This window comes from Choristoneura fumiferana, chromosome 30 (assembly GCF_025370935.1).
Source record: "Choristoneura fumiferana chromosome 30, NRCan_CFum_1, whole genome shotgun sequence".
Classification (NCBI taxonomy): Eukaryota; Metazoa; Arthropoda; class Insecta; order Lepidoptera; family Tortricidae; genus Choristoneura; species Choristoneura fumiferana.
Genome location: NC_133501.1, coordinates 306,376 through 322,399, shown reverse-complemented (window position 1 = coordinate 322,399; position 16,024 = coordinate 306,376). Strand labels below are relative to the sequence as shown.

The window sequence follows — 16,024 nt, the reverse complement described above, 5'->3', positions numbered from 1 at the left end:
TTTTCATTTACATCATTCATCATTTTATCTTTCTACCTTGTCAAATTTATTCGCCCCCGACGGCGAAATGGGGGAGGGGGGGGCGGCACGAAATTCGACGAAGTAACCGGAAAAGTTGACCGAAGTACCGACCGAGTTGGACGAAGTAAGACGAAGTGCCTCTCCACCACAGATATAGATTACACTAGATAATGCGAAAACCTCAATCTGTATGAAAACCAACCGTGCCACTTTTATATATCTACTGTGACGTCTCAAGAGCGAATTAGCGATGTGAATTGCCCGATGTCCGCGCAAAATCGATTCAAATGCGCCGCCCGCCCGCGCCGTGGGGCTCGAGTCAGTCACTAGTCATGATTAGTCAGTTAGCGGTTAGTCTTTGTACGGGGCCAACCCCGACGTTTGGTCGGGGTTCGGACACGCGAAGTAGATGCATTTGCGTAATCTAGTATAATCTATATCTGTGCTCTCCACATTGTCGTGTTCGCCGAATCTCGTTCTGGCTCCGGTTCCACCAGAGATGTGCGAGTATGTGTTACGAGGAATGTGTTTTTCATGAACCAATAGAATCGCTTCATGGGAAATTGCATACGTTTTTATAATAAAATTGAAACGGATACAAAATTTAGATCTATTGTCAAGAAGACATTAATATCTGAGGCGTATTATAAAGTTAATGATTATATCATGGACAGGGATATTTGGAAATAATTCCGATCCGCATTAGCGATCCCTTCAAATAGCGAACCTACTGTGCTAAAAATAAAGTTGTGTTAAATACTTGTGATGTATAGATATTGTGGCGACACCCCTGCCACATATTGTGTGATCAGCATTTTAGCTAACCACGCGGGGCCCGCGGCCAACGGACGCCAGTCGGTACACAACCACCTTACTTGCCACGCGCCTACCGACGCGCCCCGACTCCCGCCTGATTAGCACACTTTCTGAACGTTTCTATAACATACATTTGTGATATTAAATAATATTAACTACCTACAATGTAGAGATGTAAGAGATGGACAATGTAGGACCTCCATCCCAGTGCGCAACCCGAACCATAGACATTGCCAGTAATAGGTAGTATGTATGTATGTATGTAAATACTTTATTGTACATAAAACACAAAAATAATACAAAAAGAAAACAACAAAACAAAAGAGTACAAAGGCGAACTAGGGTAGTTAAAATATCATTTAATAATATTGTAAATTTGTTTAAAAAAAATATATACCTTGTTGAGTTTCTTGCCGGATTAGACTCAACAGACGTTTTTCCAAACCGGTGGTAGATTTTTTTTGACATTCATAAGTGCTTGTTATAGCCTAAATTGAATAAAGATATTTTGACTTTGATTGACTTTGATTTATCGTCGCACAGCACATCACTAGTGGAAACAGGTGAGCGAAGCGAGGCGAGGTAAATGAAGCGTTTTTATTGGTTCATGAAAAACATATTCCACGCAACACATCATCGCACATCTCTGGCAGAAACGGAGCGTCAATGAGGGCTATCGCGTATGAATTCGCCACTAGAGGCGCTAGTGTAGCGTGAGGTCTCCGAAATGTCAAATCTCATAGTTTTTGGGTGAGCTACGCGGGTTTATTTATAATTAGAATAATTTTGTGAATATTTTGCAATATCTGAAATTAATTATGGCAAATATGCGTTCCGGGGCAATGAATGTCTGTGTTTTGAGACAGTTTTGTCTTTCGGAAACCTTTGTCCTCCCTTTTTTCCGAACAAAACGGGGACTATGGAACACTGTTGCATGCTTGATATTTTTATGGTACGGTTTTAAGGTGTATTAAATATGATTTTAATCTAAACTTTGTTTTCACGCCCGTAATAACAGACATTGAAAGCCATACTTAAAAACCTCACGCAACAGTGCGCCATCTAGTGAGACAAAAAACGATAGCCCTCATTTCGTGAGCAGTGTGGAATTACAGTGCTTTCATTCTAGCATGGTGCGGGTGATGCTTGATGCACGTTTCGTTTTACTCAAAAAAAGTTGCTGCGGTCTAAATATATGGAAGTATATTTCAGTTGTAGCCTGAATATGGCTGACATAAAATATTTGAATGTAAAGAACTATGTTATACTATAAATTTAGGGGCTGTTTCACCATCCATTGATTAGCGTTAACCGACGGTTAAATGTGATGCCGTCTCCGTCTAGTCGAACAAAACAAATAGAGACGGCATCACACCTAACCGCCAGTTAACACTTATCAATGGATGGTGAAACAGCCCCTTAAGCTATCATTTTTATAATCAATTAATTAAATTCAAATCACAATTAAGTGAAGAAACGTAATATGCACCTGAGATGCATCTAGTGATGGGACCTAATGGATCTTGAGTTATATCGACTCAAGTTTCGACACTGTGACTCTAGTTTTGTGATATTGACAGCTGTCTTCCGCACCATGCTACAATGAAAGTACTGTAGGGAAAGATTTGAATTTGACCCTGAGGTTGTTGGGTGCAGGAGGCGGAGCCGCCGGCGATGGGCCAGTTCCTGCTGCCGCTGCTGAGCGCGGCGCCTGCGCCGGCGCCGGACCGCACGGAGCTGTTCATCCGGCACGAAGACATTCTGCAGGCGGTGCGGCTCGCGCCTCTGCATGTGAGTACCAAGTGCCATTAACACCGCTTCCGAGCAAATATAGGGCTCTTTAAGGCTAGAGTGAATAGGCTGTTACTGAACTGGTGAGATGGTCAATCAACTTTTTCTTGTTTGTTATTCTGTCCTGTTGCCCAAGAGACAACAGTGACAGAGTTTAAAAAAAAGAACTGCTTTATTATATGCTACTAATGTGCTTAAGAGATAGTCCATAAAATAATGAGCTTGTAACTATGACAAAAATGTAAGGTTTTAAAGAGTTGTCCAGGGGACGTAACCATGGCAACGAGGTACAAGAAGAATTTGATCGACCACCTTTGGCCTCATCTGTACTTAACATCAGGTGAGATTGGGGTCAATCTCGGTCAGTTTAATGTAAAAAAATATATGCAAAAAACGCAAAATGTACAGTCAGTCAACGTCTAATATATTCGTTCCCAAGGCTTCAAAAATATCTATACACCTTTATGCCACCTACCTTAAGGTCGATGTATACATATATTTGATGCTAGGGCTGTATAGATATTTATGCCTTCGACTGTAGATCTGAGTCAACCAACTTTTTCTTATTTGTCAGAATAACGAACCCGTTGTCCAAGAGACAACAGTGACAGAGTTTCTTAAATAAAAACTGTTCTTATTATTTGCTACTATTGTGTTTTTTTTATTTAATATAATCGAAACAATTAAATGTTTTATTATGCCACTATTGAAAAACCCACTGGGGTTTATGTAATAGTAGGCGAGTTACAGCGGTTTTTTTTTTGAGGCTTAAGTGCACGTGTGTGACTAATTCGTAGGTAGGTAGGTCCGTCGAATTTGTAGGTTTTCAATGAATTACGGATGAATAAATCCTGGGTGAATTAATTAACTCTAGGTGCATTAAGTTTACGGCACGAAATTTGAGTTAAAATTTAGTTACCTACTTGATAACTTAATATGTGTGAACCAGCCTTAAAGATACCTGACAATGTGTGTTTGTGTGTGCAGCTGTTGACGTCGAGCGAGGAGGGCGCCAGGGTGGAGTTCCCCCTCCAGGACGACACCCCCTTGGACCAGACGGACTCGTAAGACATTCACACAAATCATGTACTTTGTTTAGTTTTGCCGGAGTATAACGTTTTGGAAAGTCCCTGTCAAAGCTATACTTTTTTTTTGAGGTAAGTGTACAGGCATCAGCACCAATATCTAGACACCAATAGATAGAATAGAACATGAAACTACCGTGAGACTCACACATATTAAATGATATTGACGAAATAGCCCGAAACATGTCGAGCTAAACTCGGTTTAAGACGTGAGTTATCCGTTACAATATCATTTAATATCAATAGATAGACTATTTCTAGGGTGGAGGTGTCATATATATTTGCACACTTTGCTGTGGTTTGGGGGTGATTGTACTTTGGTGGAGGACATAAAACGAAGGAAACTATGCTTCAAGTTTGCAGTACCTTTTAATGTGACATGAGCCTATTTATATACAAAATTAAAGGAGCAAACGTGAGACAGTCAAATGATTGCTATGTGACACAACATGCATAATCGGTAAATGGACATTTTCAAGTTCCCCTTACTCAGAATTACGAGAACTATTGATTTTGACGAAGAAAAGTCACAAAACTGACAAAAAAAAATTAGGGACACTTTTTTCTTCGTCTTAATCAATAGAGCTTGTGATTCTGAGTAAGGAGAAGCCAGAATTATCTAAATGTGAAAAAAAATGCGCTAACGATCTACTAAGCTCTTACGCTATGCCTACGCATATCCCACAGCAGTCACTTCTATGCCAGTGACACGTATACGTGTCACAGACGTAATACATTCCGGTGCCAGTGACACGTCTGTGGCTTTTTAGTTCTTTCTCCAATGCCCGTTCGGCCCCGGCAACGATCCACTAAGCTCTTACGCTATGCCTACGCATATCCCACATCAATCACTTCCATGCCAGTAACACGTATACGTGTCACAGACGTAATACATTCCGGTGCCAGTGACACAACGTCTGTGGACTTTTAGTTCTTTCCCCAATGCCCGTTCGGCCCCGGCAACGATCCACTAAGCTAATGCTATGCCTACGCATATCCCACAGCAATCACTTCCATGCCAGTAACACGTATACGTGTCACAGACGTAATACACTCCGGCCCCGGTAACCATCCACTAAGCTAATGCTATGCCTACGCATATCCCACAGCAATCACTTCCATGCCAGTAACACGTATACGTGTCACAGACGTAATACACTCCGGTGCCAGTGACACGTGGCTTTTTAGTTCTTTCTCCAATGCCCGTTCGGCCCCGGCAACGATCCACTAAGCTCTTACGCTATGCCTACGCATATCCCACAGCAGTCGCTTCTATGCCAGTGACACGTATACGTGTCACAGACATATTACATTCCGGTGCCAGTGACACAACGTCTGTGACTTTTTAGTTCTTTCTCCAATGCCCGTTCGGCCCCGGTAACGATCCACTAAGCTCTTACGCTATGCCTACGCATATCCCACAGCAGTCACTTCTATGCCAGTGACACGTATACGTGTCACAGACGTAATACATTCCGGTGCCAGTGACACAACGTCTGTGGACTTTTAGTTCTTTCTCCAATGCCCGTTCGGCCCCGGTAACGATCCACTAAGCTCTTACGCTATGCCTACGCATATCCCACAGCAGTCACTTCTATGCCAGTGACACGTATACGTGTCACAGACGTAATACATTCCGGTGCCAGTGACACAACGTCTGTGACTTTTTAGTTCTTTCTCCTATGCCAGTGAAACGCATGTCCTGTCAAAATAATTCGTACCTCCTAAGCTGGCATAGCGTAAGGGCTTAGCGGAACGTTGCCGGAGCTGAATGCGATCCACTAAGCTCTTACGCTAGGCATAGCGCATATCCCACAGCAGTCACAAATACGTGTCACTGGCATAGGAGTAAGAACTAAAAAGTCACAGACGTTGTGTCACTGGGGCCGAACGTGAAAATGCCCAAATGTTGGTGGGTTTGGCGGAGCCAGTCGCTCATATTGAACGTCTCTGTGTATACCGGCAGGATGTCAGAGGAGCTGGACGATTTCGAGGAGCCACCGGTGACGCCCGAGGAGGAGGCCGCGCTGCTGCATTACGTCTGCGGTAAGCAAACTACAGATTTGTACGCGTAAATCGTTAAATACAGCAGTTGAATTGTAATGCCGGGATTTTACGAAATGCCCGTGGGAATTGACTATTTCTTTAAAAGTTGTCCATTTTTCAATTTTTTAGTTGTCGACTTATTAAAAAAAAAGCTGACGCTATTTCACCACAAAAAATAAGCAATATTGTTTTTAAATATATACAAAACCTTGTGGTTAAAGTGATAAACAGTCAGATAATCTTTGTTGTTGGATCCAATAATTTTTTTTTGATGTAGTTACAAAATTACGAATTTTTCTTCGCAAGATTTTGTGACGTTTTCCGGACGTCAAGAAATTTTGGATGTTTTATGTAGTTTATGTTTTATGATCTCGTCCTTAGGGTTAATAATTTCTTGACAAAACTGATTTCTTGTCAATTTTCATGACGGGACAAGTTTTTGAGGAAACTCTGTTATGAGTATATATGGTGGTTTTCATTGACGTTGCATTACAAACAACCATGTCAAATTTCATGACAAGCCCAGCGGTTGTTATTTCGAGAACTAAAAGAATTTCCTTGCTCACCCGCGACCTTAAACCTTAAAGGTCGCGAGCAAGGAAATTCTTTTAGTTCATTGATATGGACCTCCGCAAAGTAACGCCTGATTCAATAAATTGTTATTTCGAGGTTTTTTTTCCTATCCCGTGGGAATATTATTCCAGATGCCCAGGTTCCAGGTGGCTATCTACATACCAAATTTCATCCAAATTCGTCTAGCCGTTTTAGTGTGAAGGATTAAAAAACAAGCTGAGTCTATGCAATATGTGTGTTCATGCAGCTCCTCAGCCTCCACGCTGTAAGAACACACAACATCACACAAACCCAACTATCACCACCACCACACTGACGCGTTTCGAACTCTATCAGAGTTCATCCTCAGAGCAACACAACCGTCATGAGCCGATGTTTGTTTCAGAAGCGGAGCGTCTCGCGAGCTGGTCGGCGGCGGAGCCGTTCACGCCGGTGGCGGAGTGGCTGCTCGGGGTGTACCACGCGTGGTGCGAAATCAGCGCGCTCATGTACACGCTCATAGGCTGCAACATGTCAGTACCGTCCAGAATCTAGATTCTAAATGCTGCCGTGCGTTTCCTTACTCGGGTGCTGGTAAATGGCAACGACTGTTATTCCGAAGTAACTGAGCGACCGAGCTTCGCCCGGGCTAAACTCTAAAATGAGAACAAGCTAGATCGATTGTTCGCCCCCGAAAACTCCGACATAGCTAATTTCATCGAATTCGTTAGAGCCGTTTCCAAGATTCCCCAAATATATAAATACTAGCTGTTGCCCGCGACTCCGTCCGCGTAGTATTGGTTGGGATAAAAACTATCCTATGTCTTTCATAATTAAGAGGGTCGCTGGCAGCGGATGGATGCGAGGGGCTGAAGACATTGTTGTGGCGTGCCATGGAAGAGTTCATGTCCAGCAGTGGACTGCTGTAGGCTGATGATGATGATAAGTAAACGGTTGTGCTGATCCAGACTCACTCTTTCGTCCTATAGTACCGGGATCCGACGGGACAAACTATGTACGACCGGCAGTATTAAGGATTCAGTGGATTGACCATGAGCCATACAATAATGTTGATTATGGGGCTCAAACTATCTATACCGAATTTCATTTAAATCGGTTCAGCGGTTTAGACGTGATTGCGTAATAAACGTCCAAACATCTTCACAAACTTTCACATTATATTAGTAGTAGTAGTTTTTTATTTTTATTTGACTGGATGGCAAACGAGCAAGTGGGTCTCCTGATGGTAAGAGATCACCACCGCCCATAGACACTTGCAACACCAGGGGGATTGCAGATGCGTTGCCAACCTAGAGGCCTAAGATGGGATACCTTAAGTGCCAATAATTTCACCGGCTGTCTTACTCTCCACGCCGAAACACAACAGTGCAAGCACTGCTGCTTCACGGCAGGATTAGCGAGCAAGGTGGTGGTAGCAATCCGGGCGGGCCTTGCACAAGGTCCTACCACCTGCAAAAAGTAGTAGGGTTGAGGTTTAGTTTACCCTGGTCGGGTAGGTAAATTTCCCCTGGATGGGATTGGAAGGTTAAGTTAGTTAAGTTACCCCGGGATGGAGAAGTAAATCAGTTAAAGGTAATTTCCCTGGACGGGATTTAATATCCTGGGTGCGGCTGCACAGACTGTGTACGGTTAAGAAGGGGGGATTTATGCAAGGGAGCCTACATTCCTAGTTCCCTAAATTCCTAATCTATTCCTAACGCACGACTAACGGGTTGAAGAGGGATGTCTGTTACCTCTACAGGCCTAAGGCAACAGACGGTTCCTACTGGTAAGGAAACGGCTTAGAGGAGGGTAGATTTTCTCACAGCCGACCGACCAGGCTCAGTCAATCGATTAAGGGCTTGAAGGTGTCTTCGCCACTGTGAGAGCAACTTATGTCTAGGTAAGGGGAAGGTTTCTACGACCCAGAGTGTAGCCCTGGCAGACAAAGGTTTGGGGTTTAGGAAGTGAAACAACATTTACATATTACTAAGCTATATATACATGTTTTATCTACAGCCTGTGCTACAGCGCACTATTACATATTTTTCTTAGTGTACTGTAGGTGTAAAGTGCAAGGTATGAAATAAGGTGTGCTGACTTAAATCGCCGCATGACACGCAGAACACGCTTTTAATCCCCGCCTACTTGGACACGGAGGGCTATTTTTATAACGCAGTTACAATTCTTGACTTATAATTTATTTATAGGGGCTAGCTAACAAACATTTTAAATACCTTTTAAAATATATTAATTTGTGTACACAGGAGCGTGGAAATGGTGCGCGAGGACTGGGTGTACCGCGCCCGGTTCGGCTGCCACTGCCGCCTGTGTCTGTGCCTCGCCAACAACTCTGAAGCCTTGGCGCGCTTCCTGCGGCCGCTGCTGACCGCGCTCGCTAGAGGTATTACAGATCCGATATCTTCAAGTATCGATACAACATCATACGATACATCGATATTTTATATCGATACATAAGAATCCAATTTTTGCTTGGATCGATACAAAACTGCCAGTATCGAATCAAACGGATCGGAAACCGATGACACCTAATTTCTTATCACATAAGTACTTATGGTCACGCGATCTCTATGATATTAGCTCAACCATTGCTTAGGTATTGAATAAAATACTTATGGGACGGGTACCTTTTAAAATGTTTATACACATCTCATATTACATTGAGTATTATGACTTTATTTTAAAGATTAGATTAGATTAGATTTATTTATTACCTTTTGAAAAAATACATTATAAGCACATGTCAGTTAATTACAAGAAATTCACAAAAGGATCGTCAAATGTATACAAAAAAATAAATCTTATTAAGTATAATAAATAGTCAGCGAGAATAAAAAAAAAAAAATAAATTTAAAATGTCAAATTAGAATTCAATTCAATAATAATAATTAAAAGCAAAACAAGAATATTCTTAAATCTAAGTCAAAATTTATGCAATAGGAACCAAACGAACAATAAGATAATTAAAATGTCAAAAAACAATAAAATTAAATATGAAATTAAAATTCAGTTCACAAAACTGTGAAAAATGTATAGGTGGGTAAGTTTCTTTTAGTTTAGAATTGGATAGCTGACACCTTCATCTCGCTAATTCATTTGATTCGTATTGTATTCAGCGACGCGCGGTATGCGGAACACGGTAGCTTATAAGCCTCTCTTGTCCCGGGGGGTCACCCACACATTGACAAACACTGCACTAGGGGACAAGTGTCCAGCGAGACGTGTAGCACGCCTGGTGAAGTGGCGCGACGTTGCCGGATTTCGCTTGAAATGTCTGGCAACAGCGTGCGACACGTGCTGCCAACGACGTCGGGTGTCGCCAGATATGGGTCTCCCCACATCTACCGGCTCGGTATCGGCTTGAGCCGACCAAAAAACGCTTTGTGTCCACGCAATAAAAGCGAAAAAGACGTCTTCCCGTTGGTAAATGTCGTTTCGCATCGGCCGAGCCGATCGACGTCTGTTTCGCTCTTATTGCGTGGACATATAGTAGATTGTACAACGAGAGCATAAAACGAGCCATTTTACCCGAGACGTTCATATAGCCACCCGAGCTGGCATGGCGAGGGTGGATAGACACTTCGAGGGGAAAATGGGTTTAATGCTAGAGTTTTACACTCTGCTTTTCACTTCGATGGCGAGGATATGAAACAGCAACAGTGGTAAAAACTTGTTCATTTACTATGTCCTTTACTTACTTTTATTGTTCATGCATTACTATATAATTATATACTTTTTTAATTTTACCCCTCGTATGCTTAGGCACGGATCTGTGCGAGTTCATGAATTGCGTTGCGTTAGCACGTATCCGTTCCGAAGCTTCTTTATTTATTATGAACTTTATTCTATACCATTGAAAGTCGAAAATCGATTGGCTATCTGAGCTAAATTATTTTAAAATATAAACTTCTTTGTTTGTGTCTGTTTACACCTGATTCCCTTAGACGAAGGTTTTAATTTATGCACTAGAGCATAAAAAGTAATTTTAGGTCGCCTAGATCTAGCATAAATACCAACATTACGAGCATGAGAAGTGAAAAAGAGTTTTTTTGATCGGTTGAAGCCGATTCCGCATCGATAGGTTTGGGGAGACCCTTTGTCTGCCTTTGTCCTTAGTGCCGCCGGGGTGTGCCCGCGCAGTGCACCCGCGCTAGCTGTAGCAGCCGCAAAGGGTACAAAAAAACATTGGTCCTTCCAGATAGCAGCACGATCCCGACGGCCGTGGCGCTGATGCGGGCGCTCCGCATTAGCGACGCGGGCGCGCCGTGCCGCCACGCCGGCTGGCGGCTGCGCCGGCTGCGGCGCCTGCGCGTGCCCGACGCGGGTCAGTGCACACACACACACAGACAGAGAGAGACAGACAGACAGAGAGAGAGAGACACACAGAGACACACAATCTTTATATAAGGTAAACATACGAGTGCTCGTCAAGGTGCGGCCACATGCAGTCGCTTGACGCTCGTTTCCAGCTGAAAATGTAGAGCTTTATCGAAAGAAAAAAAACCCTTTTCAATTCCGGAATAAAACGCTGTTATTTTTTTCTTTCACTCAAATTTCTTTTATTTGTACCACAGCCACGACTGCCACTAAAGGAGTTTATGAAATTAGCTTCTGTACAGTCAACCGTACATATTACCTTTGGTTATTGTAACACGTATTTGTATGACTATGTTGCGCAAGCCTTTGCACACGCTTGCAATTTACTTTAGCATAACATTTAATACCTATCAATAAATCAGTTGTCATTCAGCACTCACCTCGGTCGTTCTCATTTTAGCATCCTCTCAGACCTATCATCTATCATCGGACATTATCATCTTATGTATATCAATTATCATCAAAGTAGTGTAGCCTAAACCCCTACATTATTTTCATTCAAGACCAAGAACATTCCTGGACGCTGCTGTGCGACGCGGCGACTTGACACTGATTTTTGAGTCGCGGGAAACTCAAAATAGGGTCACGTGAACTGATTTATCGCTGGTAACGAGCGTCGAGCGACTTGCATGTGGCCGCACCTTCGCTGTCCTAATAGTTGGCATCTTTAATCTTATGTCATTAGCAATAGATATGATAACTGGGTGTCGTCTATTGGGCATTAGCGTACCAAGCACTCGGACGTTTACCTTACATCTGATAGCTACATAATATTAGTAGGATTTTCAACTCAATTGGTTAAAAATTTTGGAGCAGATCGGCTGTCACACAGCGTAAAACAGAGTCTAAGTAGCAAATAATCTATAAATCAATTGGTCCTAACCTGGTTCTTTTTTAAAAAAAAACGGGTGTGTAAACGGGTGGGTGACCATTTGCTACTTATATAAAAATAAAAAAAATATCATGGGACATTTGACACCAATTGACCTAGTCCCAAACTAAGCAAAGCTTGTACTATGGACACTAGGCAACGGATAAACATACTTATATGGATAAATACATACTTAAATATATATTAAAAATCCAAGATCCGAGAACAAACATTCGTATTATTCATACAAATATCTGCCCCGGCCGGGAATCGAACCCGGGACCTCAAGGTTCTCTAACCACTTGGCCATCCGGTCGTCACCCCGGTATGGGTTGCTACTTAGACCAATTGCTTCTTAGACCACTTGCCACTTAGGCCAGCTGCTTTTTTAGACGAAAAGATACTAACTCGTTTTGATTTTCGTTTTGTTTTTCAGGATTAGCCATAATCCACGCGGAGCTGCTCAAGTTAGAAGGCGAGAGTGAGATGACGAGCGAAATAGTCAACAAGGTGTGTCTCTGTCGACCCGTCGCCGCGCCGCTGAGGATAGAGTGAGTACACAATATGTAGTGAAAACTCGAAGAATTAATAAAATCACACATCGAACTGTCAGCAGCGCCAATACAGATGCATTGAATCAGGCGTTACTTTGCGGAGGTCCGTTATCATCAAGGAGCGGAATTTTCATAGCAAAAATCAAATGTCAAGAGGGGTTGCCCATTGTGGTTTATCGACTGTCGATGTTTAATTGTCAGTTAGCATGATATGGTTTAGGTAATTAAATTAGACCTGTAATGGCGGAGGCCTTTGTCCTGCAGTGGGACACTATAGGCTACAAAAAAAATAGACCTGTGTGTTTGTTACAATTTAAACATAAAACCGAAACGGAAATGTTTAACAGTGTAACTGACGATACCATCATTCAAAATAACCGAATCGAAATCTATATCTGTACTAATTTATTATATTTTCTTCATCTTGTCTGTAGTAACAAAGAATTGACATTATTTGCTCTACATTGTCACCATTTATACTACGAGAATTAAGAGAATAATTTAAAATTAAGAGAAGGATATTACTTTATCCATTTGTTAATCTTTACCTTTTACGATTAACCATTTTGGTTAACACAGGAACCTAATGAAATAATACTTATGAAAACTCAAGCGACATCAAATGTCAAATGTGACGTGACGTTATTTATTTTAATAAAGAGATGCAAGTCGCTTATCAAAGAGGTCAAATGTTACAGAATAATGTTAAAAGTCGGTAACATGCGAAAAATCGATAACTGGAATAGTCGATAAAACACAATGGTCAATCCTCTTGTCTTGACATTTGTTTTTTGCTATGAGAATTCCGCTCCTTGATTATCATCCAATGAACTGAGTCAATTATTTTGTTCACCCGGGACCTTATGATAGCTACGTTTATGCAAGATATGCGTGTTCATGCAGTTCCTCCACCTCCACACTACAATGACGCGCCACGATGATCAACAGGTGACATTCGTTCGCCTTTCTTTTAATAATATTTCAATGATTTTATCGTTTCAGTAACGCCATGGAGCGGTTGTGCCAGATCTTGGAGAATTTTAAGGAAGCTTCCACCATCACCTTTCAGGTTGGAATTTTGAAACATATAATAAGAATGGTTGGGTCTTGGTTGTTTGATATGTATTTAAGCATGTATCTGGGCTTTTCGAAGAAAAAGTGTACCTTTTCTTTCAAAATGTATTTAATTTTTTCATAGAAATGTATTTATGTGCAATGTATGAAAAAAAACGTCACTAAACTGACGTTTTTGTTTGGATCATTTTTCGGAATCACAAATCTCTTGATTATGAGAAAGCAAAACCATATTTATTTTTTCTAGAATTAAAAAAAACAAGGTAATTTTTGTGACTAGTATCCATAACGCAAGATTTATTATTTATTTAATGTCAAAAAAGTTCCCAATCCACACTGGGCCCGCGTGGGAACTATAGCCTAAGCCCTCTCATTCTGAGAGGAGGCCTGTGCCCAGCAGTGGGGCGTATATAAACTGGGATGATAATGATGAATATAAAACAAAAATGTATCAAAAATAAAATTGTCAACAGAAACATATTCCAATTGTTGTCCAGGTGGAGATAATACCGTCGGCGAACTCTGTGGACGAGTGGTTCGGCGAGTGGCGGTCGCGGCTCGAGCGTTACCTGCGCCCGTTCCAGCGGTGCTCCACCGCCGCGCGGCTCCGGGACATGCTGGCGAGGCCCACGCCGCAGGACTGTGAGTCGGACTGTCTTTCGTACAGTCAACTGCATTCTACGAATCCTACTAATATTATAAATGTGAAAGTTTGTGAGTGAGTGAGTGAGTGAGTGAGTATGTTTGTTACTATAAAATGACCAGTCACTGTAATTGCATTGTGTTTGTTTGCAGTGAGCGCGTGGGCGGGCTACAGGCACAAATGTGACTGTCTCACGCCGCGCTCCGTCTGCGCGCAGCAACGCAAGCTGCTGCTAAGGTCAGTCGCGTTGGCTAGGGTTACTACAACAATCGATCGATATGGTAGAATGAACTGGTCGACGTCGATCGACAGCTTCTACTACACCAATCGATCGGTCGTCGGTCAAGCCGTCGATGATAGAACGGATTGGTCGACGTCGATCGACAGCTTCTACTACACCAATCGATCGGTTGTCGGTCAAGCCGTCGATGATAGAACGGATTGGTCGACGTCGATCGACAGCTTCTACTACACCAATCGATCGGTCGTCGGTCGAAGCGTCGATGATAGAATGGATTGGTCGACGTCGATCGACAGCTTCTACTACACCAATCGATCCGTCGTCGGTCAAGCCGTCGATGATAGAGAGGATTGGTCGACGCTGCAGCGCAAACCGCAAGAATTTTATCTTTATGTGGAACTAATCGTGTGTACCTAATTTACTATAGGTTATTTAATAATATCCAAGAATACTCTGAACAATACACTTGTGTTTTAAGCAAAACAATTGATTGAGATCTCTTTAAAAGTAATGTACAGTCACCAGCAGCAATATCTGACACAACAAGCGTGCATAAATATCTGATACGACTCTAGGGCCGGAAGGTCGTGTCAGATATTTTTGCATGCTCCGCTGTGGCAGATATTAATGCTGGTGACTGTACTAGTCAACAGCTACGATTTGTAAGTGTTAAGTTTATTTGTGTGCGATGGTTTCAGGATATCGTTTTTCGGCATGATGCAAGCTGTCAACGAGTTCAACAGTGGCAAGCCTGACGAAAGCGCTGATGGGGAAAAGGTTTGTCCATTTGTTTCAATCAACTGTTCAGTGTACGTTATTTTGTCCCATAACTTAGGAGACATTGGTGATACACTTTGTTAGAATGAAGTTTTTGGTATCAATTTTTGTCGACTATACTTGCATTGTCACCCAAACTACATGTGCATACCAAATTTCAAGTCGGTACCAATTACCGTTGAGGAGTTCCGTCCTGCGGAGACGATCCTGGCTGGACTACCAGGATGTCGCTACCAGATTTATTGTATTGTCACGCAATTTACGTAAGTATGCCATATTTCAAGTCAATCTGACTACTCGAAGTTGGTCGAATTTTTTTTTTTTTTTTTATACGACTGGATGGCAAACGAGCAAGTGGGTCTCCTGATGGTAAGAGATCACCACCGCCCATAAACATCTGCAACACCAGGGGTATTGCAGACGCGTTGCCAACCTAGAGGCCTAAGATGGGATACCTCACGTGCCAGTAGTTTCACCGGCTGTCTTACTCTCCACGCCGAAACACAACAATGAAAGCACTGCTGCTTCACGGGAGGATTAGCGAGCAAGATGGTGGTAGCAATCCGGGCGGACCTTGCACAAGGTCCTACCACCTGCAAAACAACAATTTAACTTGCAAGATTTGATTACAGACAACGGGACCGGTGAAACTAAATAAAAGCTTGTAAAATGTTGGCAATGTACACTATGAACATGCTTAGAAGATGAGATGAGGCCTTAAGGAATCGCCTTAGAACTGTCACAACTCTTAACTTTTCAAATCAAACTTTCTATGATTGGTTGTTTGGAGTATTTTGTATATTTTATTTCAACTCCAAATTTGTTGCTTTTACGGGTATCCTGTGAAACCATATCGAAAGTACAAACTGAGACATGGATGCACAGGAAAACCAGAAAAAGAGACCAGCACTGGGAATCGAACCCAGGTCCTCAGCAATCCGTGCTGCGTGAATGCTGCTGCATAAGTAGCATAGTAGAAATAAGCAACCTGAGATATGTATGCATAGGAAAAATTCGTGTCTAGATTCCTGTCCAGCAGTGGTGTAGGGGTTATAGCACGCAGCACGGACTGCTGAGGACCTGGGTTCGATTCCCAGCGCTGGTCTCTTTTTCTGGTTTTCTGTGCATCCATGTCTCAGTTTGTATTTTCGATAT

General features: G+C 42.3%; 1 protein-coding gene across 1 annotated transcript in view; it reads left to right on the top strand.

The window, feature by feature from the left end:
* LOC141444437 (uncharacterized) overlaps positions 1–16,024 on the top strand; it is a 65,285-nt gene that overhangs the window by 4,199 nt on the left and 45,062 nt on the right. Inside the window, 11 exon segments of the mRNA XM_074109986.1 lie at positions 2,494–2,628; positions 3,616–3,692; positions 5,680–5,759; positions 6,718–6,844; positions 8,579–8,715; positions 10,531–10,656; positions 12,017–12,131; positions 13,137–13,203; positions 13,706–13,850; positions 14,004–14,088; positions 14,791–14,869. Of these exon segments, the coding sequence (XP_073966087.1) occupies positions 2,494–2,628; positions 3,616–3,692; positions 5,680–5,759; positions 6,718–6,844; positions 8,579–8,715; positions 10,531–10,656; positions 12,017–12,131; positions 13,137–13,203; positions 13,706–13,850; positions 14,004–14,088; positions 14,791–14,869 (1,173 nt within the window).